Source organism: Vanellus vanellus (genome assembly GCF_965231255.1).
Source record: "Vanellus vanellus genome assembly, contig: HAP1_SCAFFOLD_1315, whole genome shotgun sequence".
NCBI lineage: Eukaryota > Metazoa > Chordata > Aves > Charadriiformes > Charadriidae > Vanellus > Vanellus vanellus.
In genome coordinates this window covers 19,329-40,585 of record NW_028127826.1, presented here as the reverse complement: position 1 = coordinate 40,585, position 21,257 = coordinate 19,329, and the positions used below count along the sequence as shown (strand labels likewise).

The 21,257-nt window shown below is 69.7% G+C and overlaps 4 protein-coding genes across 5 annotated transcripts; 2 read left to right on the top strand and 2 right to left on the bottom strand.

Moving 5' to 3' along the window:
* Window positions 1-109: 109 nt before the first annotated feature.
* On the bottom strand, window positions 110-1,983 carry LOC309684932 (proteoglycan 3-like). The gene is made up of 5 exons (XM_082500766.1): window positions 1,900-1,983; window positions 1,628-1,734; window positions 1,416-1,547; window positions 607-718; window positions 110-259 (listed from the first exon to the last, which is right to left on the bottom strand). Exons 1-5 carry the CDS (start codon window positions 1,958-1,960, stop codon window positions 201-203), a joined length of 471 nt encoding a protein of 156 aa, XP_082356892.1. The 5' UTR covers window positions 1,961-1,983; the 3' UTR covers window positions 110-200.
* A 2,043-nt stretch (window positions 1,984-4,026) lies between these two features.
* On the top strand, window positions 4,027-5,897 carry PRG2 (proteoglycan 2, pro eosinophil major basic protein). Of its 2 annotated transcripts, XM_082500765.1 has the most exons (5): window positions 4,030-4,114; window positions 4,217-4,377; window positions 4,454-4,588; window positions 5,484-5,556; window positions 5,743-5,897. In XM_082500765.1, the coding sequence occupies exons 1-5, from the start codon at window positions 4,054-4,056 to the stop codon at window positions 5,799-5,801; spliced, it is 489 nt and encodes a 162-aa protein (XP_082356891.1). In that variant the 5' UTR covers window positions 4,030-4,053; the 3' UTR covers window positions 5,802-5,897. The 2 variants fall into 2 exon arrangements, with proteins under 2 accessions (XP_082356890.1, XP_082356891.1); XM_082500764.1 differs by having other exon boundaries at window positions 4,027-4,377.
* Window positions 5,898-7,117: 1,220 nt separating this feature from the next.
* On the bottom strand, window positions 7,118-10,803 carry P2RX3 (purinergic receptor P2X 3; the record flags this gene model as incomplete). Its single annotated transcript, XM_082500762.1, has 12 exons — window positions 7,118-7,240; window positions 7,436-7,513; window positions 7,735-7,800; window positions 7,879-7,972; window positions 8,060-8,190; window positions 8,934-9,075; window positions 9,161-9,238; window positions 9,337-9,430; window positions 9,503-9,569; window positions 9,659-9,730; window positions 9,816-9,951; window positions 10,664-10,803. 12 exons carry the CDS (start codon window positions 10,801-10,803, stop codon window positions 7,118-7,120), a joined length of 1,221 nt encoding a protein of 406 aa, XP_082356888.1.
* An 884-nt stretch (window positions 10,804-11,687) lies between these two features.
* SSRP1 (structure specific recognition protein 1) lies at window positions 11,688-19,690 on the top strand. Its single transcript, XM_082500770.1, has 17 exons — window positions 11,688-11,741; window positions 12,416-12,571; window positions 13,274-13,459; window positions 13,718-13,823; window positions 14,469-14,659; window positions 14,745-14,975; window positions 15,072-15,175; window positions 15,307-15,435; window positions 15,806-16,027; window positions 16,149-16,221; window positions 16,724-16,862; window positions 17,000-17,045; window positions 17,770-17,893; window positions 18,382-18,552; window positions 18,703-18,794; window positions 18,954-19,137; window positions 19,388-19,690. Exons 2-17 carry the CDS (start codon window positions 12,518-12,520, stop codon window positions 19,454-19,456), a joined length of 2,121 nt encoding a protein of 706 aa, XP_082356896.1. The 5' UTR covers window positions 11,688-11,741; window positions 12,416-12,517; the 3' UTR covers window positions 19,457-19,690.
* The last annotated feature ends 1,567 nt before the right edge of the window (window positions 19,691-21,257 follow it).

Here is a 21,257-nt window from a genome sequence, read left to right as displayed (position 1 = left end):
CGCCGCTGGGGCTTCTCCAGTGTCTGCTACGGGCTTGGGCACCCTATTGCCTCCCAGGGCTGGGGGGCACCGTACCCCCCCGGATCCCCGGCACACATGGACACACAGCTTCAGGGCACCGCTGGTTTACTGGGTCAGGGACAGGAGCCACGGCGGGTCCCCAGGGACTGGGGGGACCCCGACAGCGCCCCCCGGTGCCCTCAGTACTGGCAGATGAAGGGGCGCAGCTGGAAGCAAAATTTGCTTCTCCAGAGCCCATCTGGGGACAGAGGTCAGGGTCAGGGCCATGGGGTGGCCCCCAGTGCCCCCCAGTGCCCTGTGCCACCTCCCAGTACCCCCCCCAGTGGCCTGTGCCCCTTCCCATTGCACCCAGTGTCCCCGTGTCCCCTCCCAGTGCCCCCTCCTATTGCCCCCAATGCCCTGTGTCCCTTCCCAGTGCCCCCTCCCAGTGCTCCCAGTGGCCCTGTGCCTCCCCAGTGCCCCCTCCCAGTGGTGCTGTGTCCCCTTCCATTGTCCCCAGTGCCCTGTGCCCCCTCCCAGTGCCCTCCCCATTGCCCCGGTGCCCGGGTGCCGCGGTGGGGCGGGTGGGGGTGCGGGTGCCCTCACCGAAGGTGCTGAGGGTGGTGCAGGTGGTGAAGAGGTGGCAGGGCTGGGCGGGCGCCCAGTTGTTGTAGTTCCAGGGACTGGTGTCCTCCCATTCCGACACCCACTGCCCCCCCTGCCGCAGCGATGCCTCAGCGCCCGGACACGGCCCCCCGGACCCAGCCCTGACCCCCCCAAATGAGTCCCAGCGCCCCATACCCAGCCCTGACCCCCCAAAACCAGCCCCAGCGCCCCATACCCAGCCCTGACCCCCCCAAAACCAGCCCCAGCGCCCCATACCCAGTCCTGACCCCCCCAAATGAGTCCCCAGCGCCCCATACCCAGCCCTGACCCCCCCAAAACCAGCCCCAGCACCCCATACCCAGCACTGACCCCCCCCAAATGAGTCCCAGCGCCCCATACCCAGCCCTGACCCCCCAAAACCAGCCCCAGCGCCCCATACCCAGCCCTGACCCCCCAAAATCAGCCCCAGCGCCCCATACCCAGCCCTGACCCCCCCAAAACCAGCCCCAGCGTCCCATACCCAGCCCTGACCCCCCCAAAACCAGCCCCAGCGTCCCATACCCAGCCCTGACCCCCCCAAAACCAGCCCCAGCACCCCATACCCAGCCCTGACCCCCCCAAAATCAGCCCCAGCGCCCCATACCCAGCCCTGACCCCCCCAAAACCAGCCCCAGCGCCCCATACCCAGCCCTGACCCCCCAAAACCACCCCTGGCACCCCCCGAGCCCCGGCACCCCTTAGCCATCCCCCGCCCCCCGTCAGCGGCACCCAGCCCCACTCCCGGCGCCCCGAGCGGGGCCGCCCCACACCTTGCAGCGGGTGACGGCCCCGATCCAGAGCGAGCGGCTGGTGTAGGTGCGCGCCAGGTCCAGCAGCTGCTGGTTGCGGGCGGTGCTGTGCACCGAGGCCAACTGCCCCCTCAGCACCTCCTGGCAGTGCCGCTGCGGGACACGGCACCCGTCAGTGCCACCGGCACCCACCGGCACCCACTGGTGCCCACCGGCCCCCACGTGCCCCTCACCTGGGCACCCCAGTAGGTGCGGGGGTTGTTCACCACGGCGTAGCGAAGCATGTGGCCCTCCTCGGCCACGCGCTCAGGGACCTCCCGGGGGTGGCGGGGGGCTGGCACTGGGGACAGGGTGAGGGATGGCACCGGGGGGACCCTCAGCCACCCACTGCCAGTCCCCCGGGGCACATGGCACCGGCCCGCGGGGTGGGCACGGCGCCTCTGCCGGGGGAATGGGGGGTGTCCCCCGGTGTCCCCGCGGGGTGGGCGGCGTGGCGGGCACTCACCGGGGCGGCTGGCGGTGGCCGTGCCCAGCAGGGCCAGGGCGAGGAGCAGGCAGGGCTGCATGGCGCGGCTGGGGGCACCGGTGGGACCGGGGACACTGGTGGGACTGGGGACACCAGCGGGGCTGGGGACACTGGCACCCTCTGGAGATGCCACGTCCCCGGTCACCCCCTGCCACCCCCGTGTCCCCAGCAAACCTCTGCCACCCCCAGCGCCACCCCATCATCCCCACGTCCCCCGTGACACCACCCGTGTCCCAGTGTCCCTCTGCCACCCCCTCGGCCCCGCCACCCTCGTGACACTCCATGTCTCCCCGTGTCCCTCTGCCACCCCCAGCGCCACCCCACATCCCTCACCCCCACCCTGACCCTCTGCCCCCCCGTGTCCCCACGGTCCCCCCACCAGCCCCAGGGCCACCCCGTGCCCCGTCCCCTCTGCCCCTGCGGCCATCCCCGCGGACCCCCATGTCCCCGGTTCCCCACCGCCACCCCCAGGGCACACTGTCCCCCCCGTGTCCCCCCGTCCCCCAGAGCCGCCCCGACAGCCTCGGGGACACCCACACCGCCGTCCCCGTCCCCGCTCCTCACCTGGGGGCTGGGGGGGCTCTGCCCGCTGCCGCCCTTATAGCGGTGACGGGGCCACATGTCCCCAGCCGCAGCCTTGCGCCACCCCCATGGCCCCCACCCGCCAACCGCTGGGGACACCGGGGGTACCCTGGGGGGCACTGGGGGGTGGGGGAGAGGGGCTGCGGGGGGTGCAGGGGCCCAGGGTGGGGGCTGCGGGGCCGTGGGGTGCAGCGTGTCCCGGGGGGTGCTGGGGGGCGCCGGGGGGGTGGGATGCTGGGGGGGGCACAGGGGGGGTTGGGGTGCTGATAGCATCTCCCGCCGGGCAGCGCTTGCCCAAGGGACGTTTCCTCCCCAACGGCCGCGGCCCCCGGGCTCTGGCTGCCCGTTTGCCCACAGCCCCCCCGGACTGCTCCCCCCGCCCCGCGGGGGTCATGGCTCAGCACCCCAAAGTCCCACCCGGGCCCCTGCGGCCCCCCCGCCCCCGCAGCCCCCGCCCTGTGCACCCCCACCCAAGCAGCCCCCCCGGGGCCATGTGCACCCCACACCCCAGAACCCCCCCCCATGCCCATGCCCCCTACATGCCAGCATCCCCCCCCGTGCCCCCTGCATCCCCCGACGCCTACCCCGTGCCCCTGCACCCCGAGCCCCTGCAGCCCCCCGACCCCTGACTCCCAACCCCCCCCACCCGACATCCCCCGACCCCCAAACCCCCGCAGCCCCCCTGGGCCCTCGGAACCCCAAACCCTGCACCCCCCTGCCCGTACCCCCTCCCCCCCCCCCCGCACCCCAACCACCCCCGACATCCCCCGACCCCCAAACCCCACAGCCCTCCCCAAGATCCCCCCTCCCCCGTCCGTGCCCCCCCAGCAGCAGCCCCCTCCCCTGGGCCATACGCCCCCCAGCACTGGCCAGGCAGTGCCCCCCCGCAGCCTCCCCCCCCCCCCCCCGTGGCCAGCAAGCGGTTGGCGGGTGGGGGCCATGGGGGTGGCGCAAGGCTGCGGCTGGGGACATGTGGCCCCGTCACCGCTATAAGGGCGGCAGCGGGCAGAGCCCCCCCAGCCCCCAGGTGAGGAGCGGGGACGGGGACGGCGGTGTGGGTGTCCCCGAGGCTGTCGGGGCGGCTCTGGGGGACGGGGGGACACGGGGGGGACAGTGTGCCCTGGGGGTGGCGGTGGGGAACCGGGGACATGGGGGTCTGCAGGGATGGCCGCAGGGGCAGAGGGGACGGGGCACGGGGTGGCCCTGGGGCTGGTGGGGGGACCGTGGGGACACGGGGGGGCAGAGGGTCAGGGTGGGGGTGAGGGATGTGGGGTGGCGCTGGGGGTGGCAGAGGGACACGGGGGGACATGGAGTGTCACGAGGGTGGCGGGGCCGAGGGGGTGGCAGAGGGACACTGGGACACGGGTGGTGTCACGGGGGACGTGGGGATGATGGGGTGGCGCTGGGGGTGGCAGACGTTTGCTGGGGACACGGGGGTGGCAGGGGGTGACCGGGGACATGGCATCTCCAGAGGGTGCCAGTGTCCCCAGCCCCGCTGGTGTCCCCAGTCCCACCAGTGTCCCCGGTCCCACCGGTGCCCCCAGCCGCGCCATGCAGCCCTGCCTGCTCCTCGCCCTGGCCCTGCTGGGCACGGCCACCGCCAGCTGCCCCGGTGAGTGCCCGCCACGCCGCCCACCCCGCGGGGACACCGGGGGACACCCCCTGCTCCCCCACGTCCCCCCAGCACCCAGGGTGATGCCGCCGGTGTCCCCAGCCCCTGCCATCCCCGAGGTGGCGGCGCTGGAGGCGCCGGCGGAGGATGCTCGGTGCCCGCTGAAGAGCGAGACGCAGGAGGTCATTGCCACCAACCCGCTGGGTGCCACCACCTTCCGCTACGTCATCGTCACCAGCTGCCAGACCTTCGACGGCGCCAAGGTGGGCGGGGGGTGGGGTCGGGGGGCGCCGCCGGCCAGCCGGGCATCCCCGTGACGGTGGGCGTCCCGTCCCGCAGCTCACCTGCGTGCGGTGCTACGGCGGGCGCCTGGCCTCCGTCCACAGCTACCTCAACAACGCCGGGCTGCGGCGCCAGGCCCAGCTCTGCACCAACCGCGGCCAGATCTGGATCCGCACCCGCGCCCGCGCCACGGTAAGGGGCCCCGCCGTCCCCCGCCCCGGCCTCACCGCACCCTGCCCAGCCTGCGGGCGCCAGCCCAGCCCAGTGTCCCCAGTACCCATCCCTGGGTGTCCCAGCCCAGCCCAGTGTCCCCAGTGACCATCAGTGGGTGTCCCAGTCCAGCCCAGTGTCCCCAGCACCCATCCCTGGGTGTCCCAGCCCAGCCCAGTGTCCCCAGTGACCATCAGTGGGTGTCCCAGTCCAGCCCGGTGTCCCAGTCCAGCCCAGTGTCCCCAGCACCCATCCCTGGGTGTCCCAGCCCAGCCCAGTGTCCCCAGTGACCATCAGTGGGTGTCCCAGTCCAGCCCAGTGTCCCCAGCACCCATCCCTGGGTGTCCCAGCCCAGCCCAGTGTCCCCAGTGACCATCAGTGGGTGTCCCAGTCCAGCCCGGTGTCCCAGTCCAGCCCAGTGTCCCCAGCACCCATCCCTGGGTGTCCCAGCCCAGCCCAGTGTCCCCAGTGACCATCAGTGGGTGTCCCAGTCCAGCCCAGTGTCCCCAGCACCCGTCCCTGGGTGTCCCAGCCCAGCCCAGTGTCCCCAGTGACCATCAGTGGGTGTCCCAGCCCAGCCCAGTGTCCCCAGTACCCATCTCTGGGTTTCCCAGCTCTGTCCCAGTGTCCCCAGTGCCCACCAGCAGCCATCCCGTCCCATCCCATCCCATCCCATCCCATCCCATCCCATCCCATCCCATCCCATCCCATCCCATCCCAGTGTCCCCAGTACCCATCCCTGGGTGTCCCAGTCCATCCCAGTGTCCCCAGTGCCCACTTTGAGTGCCCCATCCCGTCCCAGTGTCCCCGGTGCCCCCCCTGTCGTGTGTCCCCCCCCCCCCCGTGCCCGGTGTCCCCATGCCATGTCCCCGCGCAGGACAGGACCGGGCGCTGCCACGGGAGGGACTGGACCCGCTCCTGCCGCTACTGCACCTCCCTCTGCACCAACAGTCAGTGGGGCCGGGGGGGGCGGGGGGCGCGGGGGGTGCGGGGGGGTGCGGGGGGCCGTACGGCGGGGCGGGGAGCTCCGTGGGGGTCTCGGTATATGTCAAGCTGGGGGGGTCGCAGCGGGGGGGGCGGGTCCCGGCGGGGGCCGGTGGGTGCCCCGGCTGACGCCCCCTCCCCGTTCCCCCCAGACGGGCGCCAGCGGAAGCTGCCGTGCCGGGTGCGGCTGCCCTTCATCTGCCAGTACTGAGGGGCCCGGCCCCCCCCCGGCCCCCCCCGGCCCCCCCCGGGCCCCCCCGGGCCCCCCGGCGGCGGGCTGCGCCCCCCCGAGCTCAATAAAGGACCGGCATCAGCACCCCCGTGTCTGGGCGCTGGGGGGCGGGGGGCACCCCGGGGGGGTTGGGGACAGGGCTGTCCCTTGTGTCCTGTATCCGCGTGGGCAATGGGGGGGCACAGGGCCCCCTCCCCGCGCGCCGCGGTGCCCCCCCGTGGCCGTGGGTCCCACGTCACCCCCAGAGCGGTGGCACCACCGCGACCCCCCCTCCCGGCAGACCCCCCCTCAACCCCCCCCTCCCCCCCCCCAGGCTGGAGGCGGGGGTGCTGCGAGACGAAGGTTTATTGGGGTGGGGGGTGCAGCCCCCCCGGGGGGGGCGGGGAGGTGCCGGGGGTCACAGAAGTGGGGGGCACCAGTAACAGGAGGTGAGGGGCAGCCGCCCCCGCTGCCCCCGCGTCCCCAGCACCCGACTGGTGGGGAGGGGGGGGTCACCCCCGGCTCCCCCCAGGACCCACTGCCCCGGGAAGCAGCACTCAGCCCCGGGGGCCCCCCCGGCCGGAGATGGGGGGCTGCGGGGACCCGGAGGGGGGGTGGGGTGGGACCTGCTGAGGGAGCGACGGGGACCTGGGTCGGGGGTGGCAATGGGGCTGGGACACCCGGGGTGGGCACTGGGGGCACTGGGACAGGACTGGGACACCCGGGGTGGGCACTGGGGACACTGGGGGCACCGGGGACAGGGTGGGCAGTAGGAGCCGGGTGGGGGTCCCGGTGACGAGCGGGGTGCGGATGGGGACAGGTTCCCGCGGTGGCACGGGGTGCACATGCGTGGGGGGTCGTGGGGCGCTGGGGACCAGCAGGGCGGCACCAGGGGGCCGTGTCCCCCCTCCCCACACCCCGGTCACCCCGGCCCCGGTGCCCCCTGGGCGGCCCTCGCGGGACATCCCCGGGGCCCTGTGCCCCTCTGCCACCCCCGGTGCCACCCCATGTCCCTCACCCCCATCCTGCCCCTCTGCCACCCTGTGCCCCCACTGTCCCTCTGCCATCCCCAGTGCCCCCCCTGCCCTGTCCCCTGTGCTCCCGCTGACACCCCCGTAGCCCCGACATCGCCCCCACGGCCACCAGCGTCACCCCCACAGCCCCGTACGTCCCCCGTGTGCCACTGCCGGTGTGGGGCAGGGGGTGTGAGCCGTGGGAGGCACTGGGGGGTGGGTGCGGGGGGGGGCTGGCCGGGCGCGGGCAGGGGGCTGCCCCACGGCGGGGTCAGGCGGGGGGCTGCCCCACGGCGCCCGGGGCTAGAGGCCAAGGGAGCACGTGCCCGAGTCGGTGGACTGTTTGTCTCGGCCGCAGCCCCCCAGCGCCCCGGGGGGACACGCCGTGGGGCTGGCGGGGGGCGCGGGCACGCCGGCCTCTGGCACCTGTGGGGCAGTGGATGGGCGCCGGGTTAGTGCCTGCCCCATAGCCAGGGGGCACCCGGGGGGGGGCCAGGGACGCCTCCTGCATGTGCCCCCCGGGCCAGCGCCACACATCCCCCGGTGGGGCCCTGTGCAGCCCCCCCGGAGGTGACCCCGGCACGGTCGCAGCCCCATGGCGGCCCCGGCCCCACAGCTGACCTCCTCGAACTTGCGGGCCTTGTAGTGCTCGGCTCCCTTCAGGAAGTTGAGCAGGATGATGTCGCACAGCACCGTGCCCTGGGGGCGGCAGTGTTGGGGTGGGGGGGCCCCGCACCATGGGGCACCCCCCGACACCCCACAGCTCCCCATGGAGCCAGGCTGGGGCTTCACTCTGTCCCCCTGCCCCATGGCTATGGGGTGTTCCTCCATCCTGCTCCCAATCGCTGTGGGGCATCACTGTCCGTGTCGTCCCCCCCCGGGAGATGCTGCCATGTGGGCTGAGAATGGCCACAACTCACCACACCGATGGAGGTGAAAGCTGCCACCGTGTTGATGAGAGTGGGGACGATGCTGAACTTCCCAGCCTGGGGACGCAGAGACCCTGGTCGGCGGGGGGTCCCCACCCCCCTGGGCCCCCGGGAGGCCCCGAGCCCCCCACGTACGTTGCCGTACACCAGGATGTCGAAGCGGATGCCGAAGGCTTTGGTGAGGGTGCGGCGCTCGGTGCCGTCCGGCCAGCGGTAGTACCTGGCGTGCCTGCGCGGGGAGGGGGGGCCGGGGGCCGTGCCGGGCGGCGCACACGCGTGTGACACGCGTGTCCCCACGCGCTGGCGCGTGCCCTACCTGAAGTTGTAGCCGGGGGCGGGGGCGGGGGGGCGGGCGTCCAGGCGGGTGAAGGAGTAGCGGGGCAGGCAGCGCTCCCAGGCCCGGTCCAGGTCGCACACCCACCCGATCTTGATGCCCAGCACCCCCCCCTGCCCCGCACCGCACGTCAGCGTCCCACGGCCGTGTGTCCCCACGGCCCCGGGCCCCCGTTGCCACAGCCCCACACCCCTGTGTCCCGCATCCCACGGCCCCGTGTCCCCAAGTCCCACATCCTCATGTCCCCACATCCCACGTCCCGTGTTCCCACATCCCACATTCCCATGTCCCCGCATCCCACGTCTCATGTCCCCGTGTCCCACATCACCACATCCCCAAGTCCAACATCCCTGTGTCCCCAAGGTCTGTGTCCCCACATCCCATGTCCCCATGTCCCCACGTCCCCAAGTCCCCCATCCCGTGTCCCCACATCCCTGTGTCCCCATGTCCTGTACCCCCCTGCCGTGTCCCCATGTCCCTGTGTCCCCATGTCCCCGTGTCCCCATGTCCCCATGTCCCCGTGTCCCCACGTCCCACACCCCATGTCCCCAGGTCCCTGTGTCCCTCCCCCTGTCATACCCCCATGTCCCTGTGCCCCCACGCCTCATACCCCATGTCCCCACGTGCCCATGTCCCCCACACCTCTGCCATGTCCCCACGTCCCCATGTGCCCACGTCCCACACCCTGTGTCCCTACATCCCCACGTCCCCGCATCCCGTGCCCCCCACCATGTCCCCACATCCCCGTGTCCCCATGTCCCCCACCCCCCTGCCGTGTCCCCACGTCCCCACGTCCCCACGTCCCCACGTCCCCCGCCCCCCTGCCGTGTCCCCCTGTCCCCGTGTCCCCGCTCACGGTGGCGGCCAGCGTGGGGAAGTCCTGCCCGGCGAGGCGCACCACGTCCCCCAGGCGCAGGATGGGGCAGAGGGGCTGCAGCTCGGGGTGGAACCGGCACCGGCCCAGCTCCCCCCCGCTGCCGGGGGGCGGCAGGTTGGCCCTGGGGGGTCAGGGGCCGTCAGCCGCCCGGGCCGGGGGACACACGTGTCCCCTGTCCCCGTCCCCGTCCCCCCGCTGCCACCCACTTCTCGAAGCCGAAGAGCGGGAAGCGGATGCTGTTCTTGATGAAGACGGTGAAGTTTTCAGCCTCCAGCATGACGGGGCTGGGGGGAGGGGGGCGACCGGGGTTGGGGGGGTGTCACGGCCCCCCCGGCCCCCCCTGCCACTGCCCCCACCCCCCCGGCTTCCCACTGGCACTCACACGTCGACGGTGTCCACCTCGGGCGGGCACCAGCCCCGGATCTCGCAGGTGCGGAGGGTCCCGTTGTAGGGGACGCAGCGCCCCGTCAGCACCCCTGCGGGACCCCGTCAGCGCGGCGGCCGGGGGGGGCCGCCCCCCCGAACCCCTGCCCCGGGGGGGCCCTCACCGCTGCCCGTGGCGGGGGTCGTCCCCCGGCAGTCGCCGTCGGCCGCGCAGCGGAACTTGGTGTCGCTCTGGGGGGGCCGTGAGCGGGGATGGGGGCACGGGGGGACCCCCGGTGTGCCCCCCCCCCCCCCCGGTGTGCCCCCCCCCCGCCCCGCACCTCCGGGCAGACGCCCTGCGCCTGGTTCTCCGTCAGGATCTGCTTGGTGACCACCACGAACACCGAGGTGCCCTGGGGGGGACACGGCACCGTCACCCCGACCCCCCCCGGCCCGGAGCGGGGACCGAGGTGGGGGGGGTCCCCCGGCGCCCCTCACCTGGGGGGGGGTGACGTAGTCGGCCGTGTCCAGCACCCGCCCCGCATAGCGCCCGACGCCCTTCACCTTGGTGACCACCGAGGACTCGATGACGGTGTCCCGCACCTGGTAGGCCTTCTCGTGGAGGAACACCCAGCTGGGACGACACCGGGGTGACGGTGGGGACAGCCACCCCCCGGCACCCCCAGGGGACCTGTCGTCGTCCCCCCCCGTCGCCCCCCAGCCCACCCGGAGCCCTGGGGCACCCGCTTGTCACCCACCCACGCCCCGACAGTGGCCGCTGTCACCCCCAGGGAGCACCCGGGGTCCGAGACACCCCCTGTCACCCACTGTCACCTGCTGCGGCCGGGCTGCCACCCGCAGACATTGTCACCCTCCTGTCACCCACAACGGGATGCTCTCCTCCTTGTCCCCATCGTGTCACCCGCACTGCCACCCCCCTGTCACCCGCGCCGACACCCTCTCCCGGCTGTCCCCATCCTGTCACCCGCGCGCCGGCACACTCTCCTTGTTGTCCCCATGGTGTCACCCACGCCGCCACTCCCTTGTCACCCTCACTGAGACGCTCTCCCGGCTGTCCCCATCCTGTCACCCGCACCGCACACCGGACGTTCCCACCGCTGACACACACTTGTCACCTCTCCTTGTCCCGCCACTCCCCCCCCCCCGGGGGTCGCTCGCAGCAGCCCCCCCCCCCCCCCTCCCCGTCACCCTTCGGGTGACGGGGAGGGGGGGGGGGGGGGCTGCTGCGAGCGACCCCCGGGTGTCACCTCCGGGCGAGGCGATGTCACCGCCGGGTGTCACCTCGTCCGGGCGCGGGGGGGGTGTCCCGGGGGGGGGGGTCTCACCCGATGAAGTAGGCGAGGATGAGGAGCTGCACGCCGCGGTTGACGGCGCCCACCACCCAACTCTTCACCACCACCGACTTGGGGGTCTCGTAGGAGAAGAAGGCGCTCACCCAGCGCGGGGGGGGGCGCGGGGGGGGCATGAGCGGGGGGGGGTGGGTGGTGTGTTGCGGGCAGGGTGCGGGCAGCGGAGCCGGTGCGGGCAGGGAGCGGGCAGGGAGGGGGCGGGGCGGGGCGGGGCGGGGCGGGGCCGGGGGGCGGGGCCACGGGCAGGGCTGGGGGGGCGGGGAGGGGTCGCCCCCCCCTTCCTGGGGGGATTGGGGGGGGGAGAAATGGAGGGGGGGTTGGACCCCCCTTCCTGGGGGGATTGGGCGGGGGGGAGGGATGGGGGTGCGGGGGGGGATGGAGGGGGGTCGCACCCCCCTTCCTTGGGGGACTGAGGGGGTGGGAGGGATGGAGGGGGCGTCGCCCCCCCTTCCTGGGGGGATTGGGAGGGGAGGGAGGCTGGAGGGGGTCGCAGCCCCCTCCCTGGGGGGACTGGGGGGAGGGAGAGGGATGGAGGGGGTTCTGGGGGGGGTCGCACCCCCCTTCCGGGGCGGTTCTCGGTGTCCCCCGCTGGGGGTGCCGGGTTTTGGGGTGCCTCCCTGTGTGTAGGTGCTCATGGAGGGGGCGCCCCTCACCTGGGGTGTCCCCTTTTGGGGATGCCCCTTTTCGGGGGTGGCCCCTTTTTGGTGTTTTCTCATTTTTTGGGTGCCTCCATTTTGGGGTGCCCCCCCCACCGGGGGCCCCCTCCGCCCGGAGGCCTCCCCGCCACTCTATGGTCCCAGGCGTGGCAGCGCGGCCGCAGAGCGCTGGGGGAGCGGCCGCTCTAGACCCCACTCCCCATCTCGATGGCGGGGCGGGCGCGGGACGCCGCGTCCTCTCTAGCCGGAGTCCTCCACGTACTCTATGGTACCGCCCTATGCCGTGGCCGCGCGGTTCTCCCGCCCGGCGCCCAGAGCGGCCCCTCTCTATGGCGGAAGTGGGGGCGGGTTCCGGCGGCGGCGACAGCGGCGGCGGCGGGGGGGAGGCTCCGCGCGAGGTTCGTGTTGCGCAGGCGGGAAAAGTGGCGGCGGTGCGGGGGGGGCCGGGCCGGGGGGTCCGCACCGGGGTGGGGGAGCCGGGCCGGGGGGGAGGCGGGGTGGGCAGGCCCGGCATGGGGGGACAGGTCCGGGATGGAGGGGTGAAGGGCGAGGGGGGGCAGGCCCGGGATTGGCGGGGCCGGGAAAGTGCTTGGGCCCCGGGAGGGGGGGGGGGGAGGGTCAGGGCGGGGGGGACTTGGGGGCTGGGAGCAGCAGGGGGGGGAATTTGGGGTGCGGGGGGTGGTTTGGGGTGCGGGAGGGGTACTGGGGGGGGAAAAGCAGGGCTGGAGGGGCCGCGGGCGGGAGGGGGGACTCACCGATGGTGGGGGCGCAGGAAAAGGCCCTGGGGCCGTGGCAGATGTGGGGAAGGGTGAGGGAGGAGGCTGGGGGGTGTCTGGATCGCCCCCCACGAGTGGTCGGTGTTACCCCGAGAAGCAGTGTCTCGGGGGTGTGGAAAGTGGGGGTGGGAACAGGAGCAGGTCGGGGGTGGCAGAGGTTTGGTTTGGGGGTGCCAGCATGGCCGTGCTCACAGAGTGGCTCCCAGGAGAAAGATGGCTCCCTGTGGGAGGGCCAGGAGCCATCTTCCCCGGTAGCCACCTGGCCAAGCTCTGCTCACCCTCGGCTTCCCCTGCAGCTGCTCTGTCCCCAGGGCATGCCGGGCTCAGGGGGGAACTGAACCACTCGCTGCGCTGGGCCTCCTTCCCTGCCCAAACCCCAGGTGCCTCCCCCAGCTGCCATGGCCGACACGCTGGAGTTCAATGAGATATACCAGGAGGTGAAAGGATCCATGGTGAGTGAGCTGGGGGTGAGGGGGATGGTCCCCAGGGAGACCCGCTGGGGCTCTGGTAGGCGGTACATCGTCTTGAAACCTGCAGCTGCAGGCGCTTTCCCCCCTGGCGTCTCCTCTGTCCTGGCAGAGTGTGTTTTGCTGATCTCGCCCGGGAGCGGAGGCGCCTCATTTCCGGGGCTGAAGCATTTTGGAGCATCAATGGGGGCTTTTAGTGCCAGCCTGTTGTGGAGCGAGCGAGGTTGCGGTTGGGAACGCTTCCAGGAGGAGGGAGCAGGGATGCCAGCTCTGTGCGTCCACCCTTTCATGGTGTAGCTGCTGTGAGAGGGTTGTGTGGCAGCCGTCAGCTTGTTGCAGCACAGAGCAGTGGGAGCTTGCAGTGGTGTTGAGTGTTTCTCCTTAACCCTCTGGCTTTTGGGAGATTGTCCCCAAAGCCTGACAGACCTGCAGCACTGTAGCGGCTCCAGCAGTGCTGCCAGCTCTCTTGTAGGCACTTGAATCCCAAATTTGGGTGGTAAAGAGCATGAGAGGACCAAAGCTGGTGGGTGGCTGGGAGAGTCGTATTGTTCTGCCCGGGGGATGTTGTGCAGCTGCCTGTTGCGCTGGAAGGGCAGCAGTTCCCCACGCCGGAGTTGTCGGTGCCGTTGGGCTGTGCCCCTGCATGTGGGGTGAGCTACTCCCCCTCACGCCTGCCTCTCCCGCCAGAACGATGGGCGGCTGCGGCTGAGCCGCCAAGGCGTTATCTTCAAGAACAGCAAGACGGGGAAGGTGGACAACATCCAGGCCTCGGAGCTGGCCGAGGGCGTCTGGCGGCGCGTGGCGCTCGGTCACGGTCTCAAGCTGCTCACCAAGAATGGCCACGTCTACAAATACGATGGTTTCCGGGAATCGGTGAGTCCTGCAGCCCCTGCATGCCTGGCCCCTCCTTGTTGGTGTCTCTTCTCTTGCTGGCTTGTGCTTGTTTGGTATCGAGCTGTGCTCCTTGCAAGTCCCACAGCACTGATGCCCCCCCGAGAACAGCTGTGACCCCTTGTTTTCTTGCCGCTTCCCTTGTGCCGGGGATCTGCGTCCCAGTTAGGGGCTCTGGGCAGCGCCTGCCTGTACATAGTGGTTTCTGACAGTTGTTCCCTCCTTCTTGTCCCGGCCCAGGAGTTTGATAAGCTCTCAGATTTCTTCAAGGCCCACTATCGCCTGGAGCTGGCAGAGAAGGACCTGTGCGTGAAGGGTTGGAACTGGGGGACGGTGAGGTTTGGAGGTGAGTCGCCGTGACGCCGTTACTGGGGGAAGGGAACCTCCGTGCCAGGTGCAGCCTGAGGCGGTGGGGCTGGCCTGGTGGCTGGGACAGCTTCCCACCAGCAGGGCTGTTCCTGCAGCACCCAGCCGGTCCCCTGGGCAGCAGCCTGATTTCTAGTGGTGTCCTTGGGGACAGTGAGGATGTTAGCCATCCCAGGAAAGCAGGAGATACCTCAAATGCCAGGGGGAAGGTTTTGCAGGCAGGGAACGCTCATTGTGAAAGGATGGTTGGTGTGGGAGCTGCGAGCGTGTGGCACAGCCTGCCGGTTCCTGAAGGAGCCCGGGGAGCTGGTGCATGCTCCTCCCTGGTCTTGAGACCGGGTGAACATGGGAACAGGCAGTTCCCCCCGTTCATTTCTGCCCAGTGTCGATCTCTGGGGCCGTAGCCAGAAGGAGAAAGCCTGGAGGTTTGGGAGGGAGCATGGGAATGCAGGGGGGCAGAGGAGAGGCATTGCTGGATTTTGGGAGAAGACGGAGGCTGCTGCTGGAGATGGGATTTAGGAGGACACTCTGGATCTGCCCCGCAGGGTGGGCCTTATCCCCGCCTCATAGCACGGTAGTTCTGATCCTGCTGTGACGGGCTGCGTCTCCCCTCCCGCCCCTGTAGGGCAGCTGCTGTCCTTCGACATCGGGGAGCAGCCAGTGTTCGAGATCCCCCTCAGCAACGTCTCCCAGTGCACAACGGGCAAGAACGAGGTGACGCTAGAGTTCCACCAGAACGATGATGCCGAGGTCTCGCTCATGGAGGTTCGCTTCTACGTGCCCCCGACCCAGGAGGACGGCGTGGACCCCGTGGAGGTGAGCGGGGGGCCAGGAGGGCATCAGGGCAGGCAGAGGGGGTAGCTGGGTGCCCGCACCCGGCCGTAACTCCCTTCCCTTGCAGGCCTTCGCTCAGAACGTCCTCTCCAAGGCGGATGTGATCCAGGCCACCGGTGATGCCATCTGCATCTTCCGGGAACTGCAGTGTCTGACGCCTCGTGGGCGATACGACATCCGTATCTACCCCACCTTCCTGCACCTCCACGGCAAGACCTTCGACTACAAGATCCCATACACGACGGTGCTGCGCCTCTTCCTGCTCCCGCACAAGGACCAGCGGCAGATGTTCTTTGTGGTGAGGAGGGGACGAGGGCTCTTCCCTCCCCCAGGGAAGGGTGACAAGTCATGGGTTTGGGGGTTTTCAGGTCCTCGCCTCCTCTTCTCATTTCAGATCAGCCTGGACCCCCCGATAAAGCAAGGCCAGACCCGCTACCACTTCCTTATCCTGCTCTTCTCCAAGGATGAGGACATCTCACTGACCCTCAACATGAACGAGTGAGTTCCGCTCCTGCCAGGCCACTTCCTTGACCCACTCCCTGGATCTGGGGGCTGCGGGGAGCTGGGAGGGAGGTAGCAAACCTCCTGGGTTCCCCTTTTCACCGTTGCCCTCTCTTTCGGCTGCACAGGGAGGAGGTGGAGAAACGCTTCGAGGGGCGGCTCACCAAGAACATGTCGGGGTCCCTCTACGAGATGGTCAGCCGGGTCATGAAGGCGCTGGTGAATCGCAAGATCACCGTGCCTGGCAACTTCCAGGGGTGAGGCGTGCTGCTGCCGGCCGAGGAGGGTGTGGAGGGGCGAACGTGGGATCTTCCTGCTGCAAGAAAGGGCGCGGGGATGGGGAGAGATGCAAAGTGTGCCTTCTCCTCCCTTGGGCCGGAGAAGCTGCTGGTTTGGCAGTCTGAGGCCAGCTGTTTGAGATCCCTCCCTGACTCTGGCAGCAGGACCGGCCCCTCTCTTTCTCCCTCGTTCTGGTGGTCAGGGAGAAGGGGCTCTGTGGGGTCTGTGCTGGGGGAGCTGCTGATGAGCTCATCCGGGCTGGCGGGGTCCTCTGTCTCACCGTGGGGAGGAACATGGGGAGGGCATTTGCTCCCTGCGAGTGTAAAATGGCTGCGTTTGCTCTCGCAGACACTCCGGAGCCCAGTGCATCACCTGCTCCTACAAGGCCAGCTCGGGGCTTCTCTACCCGCTGGAGCGCGGCTTCATCTACGTGCACAAGCCGCCCGTGCACATCCGCTTCGACGAGATCTCCTTCGTCAACTTTGCCCGCGGGACCACCACCACCCGCTCCTTTGACTTCGAGATCGAGACCAAGCAGGGCACGCAGTACACCTTCAGCAGCATAGAGAGGTGGGCACGGGGCAAGCTCTCGCTGTGGCCGCTGGGCTGCTCCCTGCACTGCCAGGCGGTCGCCTTGCTGGCGCCCCGGTTGCCACCCATCTCTGACTGCCCCCCCCCCCCCATCCTGCAGGGAGGAGTACGGGAAGCTCTTTGACTTTGTCAATGCCAAGAAGCTGAACATCAAGAACCGAGGCCTCAAGGAGGTACCTGCTGAGCAGGGCTGGTTCCCCGCGCCCCGCTGGAACCGCTGCCCCGCTGGCTGGGGTGGGGAGAGGGCTGGGGGCTGTCTTCTCTCCAGAATTTTGCTGCTTTTCCCCTTTTTTTCACCTCTCTTTTCTCTCCTTGCCCTTGTAGAGGAAAAAGGTCCGTGCGATACCCCTTCCTCTTTCTCCTCTTCCTCCTCCTGGTGCAGGTTTCCTCTGCATGGCCGTGGTGGTTCCTGACTAAACCCATAACTCGGCATGATTTGCGAGAGGGGGCCCCCCCCTAACTCTGATAACTTTTCTGCCCCTCTCTCTGGAGCCCTGACGGGGAGCGGGAGGGGACGTGGCGGCTGTCCCGTCCTCCCCGCCCCGTGCATGCGTGCGGGACCTGCCCGGGGGCCGTGCCCACCCAGGAGCATGCCAGGAGTTGCAGTTTCCAGAGGGGGAACGTGTGCAGGTGGGGGGAGCGCAGGGGGCGGCTCTCACGCCGTCTCTCCCGCAGGGCATGAAGCAGAGCTACGATGAATACGCTGACTCCGATGAGGACCAGCACGATGCCTACTTGGAGAGGATGAAGGAGGAGGGCAAGATCCGGGAGGAGAACGCCAACGACAGCAGCGACGGCTCTGGGGAGGAGACGGGTGAGGGCTGAGGCTGGGGGTGCGTGAGGGATGCCGGGGGGGCTCTCTTCAGTGCTCAGGCTTCTTCCACCCGCTCTGGTGAAGTCCTGTCCGTCCTCACCTCGCTGTAAGCTGACCTCTGTGCTCTCTCCTTCCAGATGAGTCCTTCAACCCCGGAGAAGAGGATGACGACGTGGCTGAAGAGTGAGTAGAGGCTGGGCAGGGGTCTGTCTAGGGGGGGCTTTTGGAAGGTGCTGTTTGGGGGCATTGTGTGGGGGCAGTGGCGGCAGCGTGGGGCTGTGTGCACATAGGGGAATGCTGCAGGCACAGCCAGTACCGCTTTCTAAATCTCTGATCTTAACGATCTTGAGAAGCGGGTGCAGTTCTGGGCGCGCTCTGCTATAATGACATTACAGAGCTTGAGAGGGTTCGCCGAGGGCAATCAAGGGATCGGATGGCTCCTGGATAAGCGCTCGGCTGTTCAGGCTGGAAGAGAGAGAACAGCGGGGGGAGGATGGGACACGGCTCCGGAAAATCCTGTGCTGGGGGAGAGGGGGGTGTGAGAATCGCAGTCCCCGTGCCAACGTGAAGGGCCGTCGTCTCTGCTGGTGAGCGCCGGCTTCGGCCCAACAGGAGGAGGTGGATCTTGGTGAAGTTGAGCTGTGTGGCATTGTGAGCGCCTAAAATTTACAGGAAGTCAGAAAATTATGAGCCGTGTTCGTGGAAGAAAAATCCCCTGAGAGCTGTTAAGCGCGAACACAACAGCTTCAGCTCAGGAAGTCTCCGAATTATGGGTTGCTGGAGGCTGGGAGAGTTCAGGGGCAGGTCTTGCCGCCTGCTTGTTGCTGCTACGTCTCCCCTACCTCATTCTTCATCTTTTTGGGATGGGGATCTCGAGCTGTCACTGACACCAAGTACCTCCACGCAGGTTTGACAGCAATGCCTCGGCCAGCTCTTCCAGCGGTGACGGTGACAGTGACCGGGACGAGAAGAAGCCAGCCAAGAAGGCCAAGATTGTCAAAGACCGCAAGCCCCGCAAGAAGCAGCTGGAGGTGAGAGGTTGCTGCTGGCGGGTTGTGGAGAGCAGGACCTGCTCCTGCAGCACGCGTTGCTGTTCCCTGTCGGGAGCAGTGCCGGGGAGATGCAGGTCGCAGCCCATCAGCCGAGCTGCGTCACCTCAACCTCCTGCCACGGTCTGATCTGGTGCCGCCACCTCGCTGTGCTTGGCCCTGGCCGGGTCAGTTGTCCGAGCCTGACCTCGCTGCCGCCTGCAGATGAGTCAAAGTGGAGTCTCCCCAAAAGGGCGCGTTGTGCCCGCGCCTGGCCAGGCCTTTCAGTTGTTGGAGGACTTGTCTCCAACAACCTCCCCTGTCAGCTTTCCTGGGTGTGCCCTGACAGCCCCTCTCCCCTGAGGGTGTCACCAAAAGGCTGGTGGGACGCGGCAGGCGGGCTGAGACCCAGCCCCTCGGTGGGGCAACCCCAGGTCCTGCGGTCTTTGGTGAGTGGTGCCGTTGGAGACTTCCATGCTTGTTCTCTCTAGAGCAAGAAGGGGAAAGACCCCAATGCTCCCAAGCGGCCGATGTCGGCGTACATGCTCTGGCTGAACGCCAGCCGAGAGAAGATCAAGTCAGACCATCCTGGCATCAGCATCACAGACTTGTCCAAAAAGGCCGGGGAGCTCTGGAAAGCCATGTCCAAGGAGAAGAAAGAGGTGAGGGACAGAGTGGAATTGCATCCGGGGACATCCGGGTTGGTGTGGGGGACGTGGTGGGAGCGCTGGCGCGGTGTGGGTGGGGACAGTGTTGGGCTCTGGTGGTGGAGGAGGAGAGGAGTCCCCGCTAACCTCGTGCTCCTGCTGCAGGAGTGGGATCGAAAGGCGGAAGATGCCCGGAGGGACTACGAGAAGGCCATGAAGGAGTACAGCGTGGGCAGCAAGTCAGAGAGCTCCAAGGCGTGAGTGGGCTGAGGGGTGGCCGGGCTCGCTCTTCCCCGGCCATCGCGGTGCCTGGGCCTCTCCGGCGCCGGGGGGTGTGACGGGTGTCCTTGGCTCTGCGGTGGGCTGTCAGCAGGGTAATGCTTCTCCTCTCCCTTCCGCCCTCCCAATGCGCACAGGGACAGGTCTAAAAAGAAGAAGAAGAAGCAGGAGAAGCAGACGAAGGGGAAAGTGGAGAAGAAAGGCGCCGCCTCCAAATCTTCGTCCTCCACCAAGTCCCCTGCCAAGAACATGAGCGAGAGCTTCAAGAGCAAGGAGTTCGTCTCCAGCGACGAGAGCTCCTCTGGAGAGAGCAAGAAGGAGGTAGGGCTCGTGGTGGGTCTGCTGGCCTGGTCTGCGGAGGGACCCCGCTCCTCCTGTCCCCATGGGGCGGGGACCCTCGGGTACTGCTGTGTCCCCAAGTCACCACTGTCACCCCCTCCCTGCTGTGGGGCACAGGAGAGGCGGGGGAATGGCAGCTGCCACCCTGACGTCATCCCCAGCCACCCTACCTCATCCCCTGCCACCCTGATGACCTCATCCCCACTGCTCTGACCTCATCCCCCACCCGCAGGACTCGGAGGAGGAGGGGGGGCCCAGCCTGCCCCCCAGCTCGGAGGAGTCAGCGTCCGGCTCGGATTAGCCCCGTCCCCACCGGCTCCTGGACCGCGCAGGGCCCCGGCTCTGGGCTCCAGCTGCCCCCGGCCCCCCCACGCACCCCCCTGCCCTGGTGCCGCGGGCGGGGGGACACTAGGGGGGACGGAGCCCCCGGCCCCTCCGTGCCTGCCGGGGAGCCAGCGGCCTGGAGGGGGGGGACCCAGGGGTCCGTGGTCCCCCCTCAGCCCTGTTCCGCATCAATTTATTTTTTTTAAATACTCGGGTTTGTTTCCTCGTTTCTTTCTCTGTTGTTTTTGGTTGGTTTTTTTTTTTTTTTTTTTTTTTTTGGATTTTGGGTCCGTTCACATGGAGACTTGGATTGAATAAAAAAACCCCACCGAGGGCGTGCGTGTGGGTGTGGAGCCGGGCAGGGAGGGGGGGCACGCTGCCCCCGGCCCCCCCTGCCGCCGCTGGCCGTGGACTTGAGCGGGGGCCAGCGCTGAGCTCAGCCGGCGCGGAGGGGGCCGGGGGGGCTGATCGCATTAGCGCCTGGTCCCTGCGGTGGCCACTTCCCGGCCGCGCTGCGGGGCGGGGGGGGCAAAGGGGGGCTGCAGGGGGGTGGGCGTAGGGTGATGGGGGGCCTGCAGGGGGGTGTTGTGGGGGGAAGGGGCTGCTGGGGGGCTAAGGGGGGGTCTGGGGGGACATTAGGGGGGACATGGGCTGATGGGGGGCCTGCAGGGGGGTGGGAGCGGCCGGGGGGATGGGGGGGACACACAGGGTACTGGGAGGGCCGTAGTGGGGACATGGGGTGCTGGGGGGGCTGCAGGGGGGTGTTGTGGGGGTAAGGGGGTGCTGGGGGGGGGGGCGGGTGCTGCCGCGGGGAGGCCCTGGGGGGTGCCGCGGGGAGCCCCTCTAGCGCCCTCTCTATGGTATCCCCCCGCCTCTCTAGCCGCGCCGTCTCCGTGGTCCGCCCGGCCACGCGGCGCCGGGGGCCGCTCTGGCCCGTCGCTCTCGCTGGTTGGCGGGGCGGGGTGGGGTGGGGATGGGGCGTGGTCAGAGGTGGGTGGGGCGGGCTCATGAATATGCAGCGGCGGCGGCGGCGTCGGCGGGTGAGCGGGGGTCGCTTACCGGGAACCGGGATCCCACCGGGCCCGTTGTGCCCGCCGGGGCGGAAGCCGCGGGGACTCGCGGCTTCGGCCCCGGCGGGCACAACGGGCCCGGTATTTCCCCCCCCCCCCCCCCCAAAATCGAGCGGGGGGCTCCGTTGCCACGGCGACGGGGCTAGGCCCCGCTGGACTGCGGCCTACCCAGCTACTCGAGCGGGGGGCTTCGTTGCCGGGGCAACGGGAGTAGGCCCCACCGGAGGAGGACTTGGAGCGGGGCGTGGAGGGGGAGGATAGACACCCGGAGGCCTCGTCACCGTCCCGGAGCTGCCAAAGGGTTGGGAAAGGGGCCCGATGGCTTCCAGATGTGGGCTGGGGCGGCCGTGAGGGCCCGTGGAAGGAGGGTGTCGGGGCGGGAGGGAGCGAGGCGGGGAGAGAGGAGGGGAGGGCCGGGCCGGGAGGAGGCACCGAGCGGGTTTTTCCTGTCCCCGCAGCCCCGGTGAGTCACGGGAGCGGCGGCAGCGTGAGACCCGTGGGGACGGCAGCCCCTTCCCTGCGCCCACCCCACCCGCGTCCCCGGCCCACTCCGGACATGAGGCTGCTGTGGGGAAGGTGAGAGGGGTACCCCACGGGGGTCGGGGGGGGCTGGCAGACCCCGTAGGGCTCGGCCTGGGGCCGGGGCGGGCACAGTCGAACCGGGGGAGAGGGTGGAGGTGGTTACTGGGGCAAACTGGGGCAGACTTG

What these genes read in the sequence shown, in the direction of transcription:
- LOC309684932 (XM_082500766.1), bottom strand. Translation starts at nt 1,960, where the DNA reads ATGCAGCCCTGCCTGCTCCTCGCCCTGGCCCTGCTGGGCACGGCCACC. An exon ending in GCACCTACTGGGGTGCCCAG is followed by an intron (nt 1,548 to 1,627) that starts GTGAGGGGCACG and finishes CGTGTCCCGCAG; the next exon opens with CGGCACTGCCAGGAGGTGCT. An exon ending in GGGCCGTCACCCGCTGCAAG is followed by an intron (nt 719 to 1,415) that starts GTGTGGGGCGGC and finishes TCGCTGCGGCAG; the next exon opens with GGGGGGCAGTGGGTGTCGGA.
- PRG2 (XM_082500764.1), top strand. Translation starts at nt 4,054, where the DNA reads ATGCAGCCCTGCCTGCTCCTCGCCCTGGCCCTGCTGGGCACGGCCACC. An exon ending in AGACCTTCGACGGCGCCAAG is followed by an intron (nt 4,378 to 4,453) that starts GTGGGCGGGGGG and finishes CCCGTCCCGCAG; the next exon opens with CTCACCTGCGTGCGGTGCTA. An exon ending in GCACCCGCGCCCGCGCCACG is followed by an intron (nt 4,589 to 5,483) that starts GTAAGGGGCCCC and finishes GTCCCCGCGCAG; the next exon opens with GACAGGACCGGGCGCTGCCA.
- SSRP1 (XM_082500770.1), top strand. Translation starts at nt 12,518, where the DNA reads ATGGCCGACACGCTGGAGTTCAATGAGATATACCAGGAGGTGAAAGGA. An exon ending in ACCTTCAGCAGCATAGAGAG is followed by an intron (nt 16,028 to 16,148) that starts GTGGGCACGGGG and finishes CCCATCCTGCAG; the next exon opens with GGAGGAGTACGGGAAGCTCT. An exon ending in TGTCCAAGGAGAAGAAAGAG is followed by an intron (nt 18,553 to 18,702) that starts GTGAGGGACAGA and finishes CTCCTGCTGCAG; the next exon opens with GAGTGGGATCGAAAGGCGGA.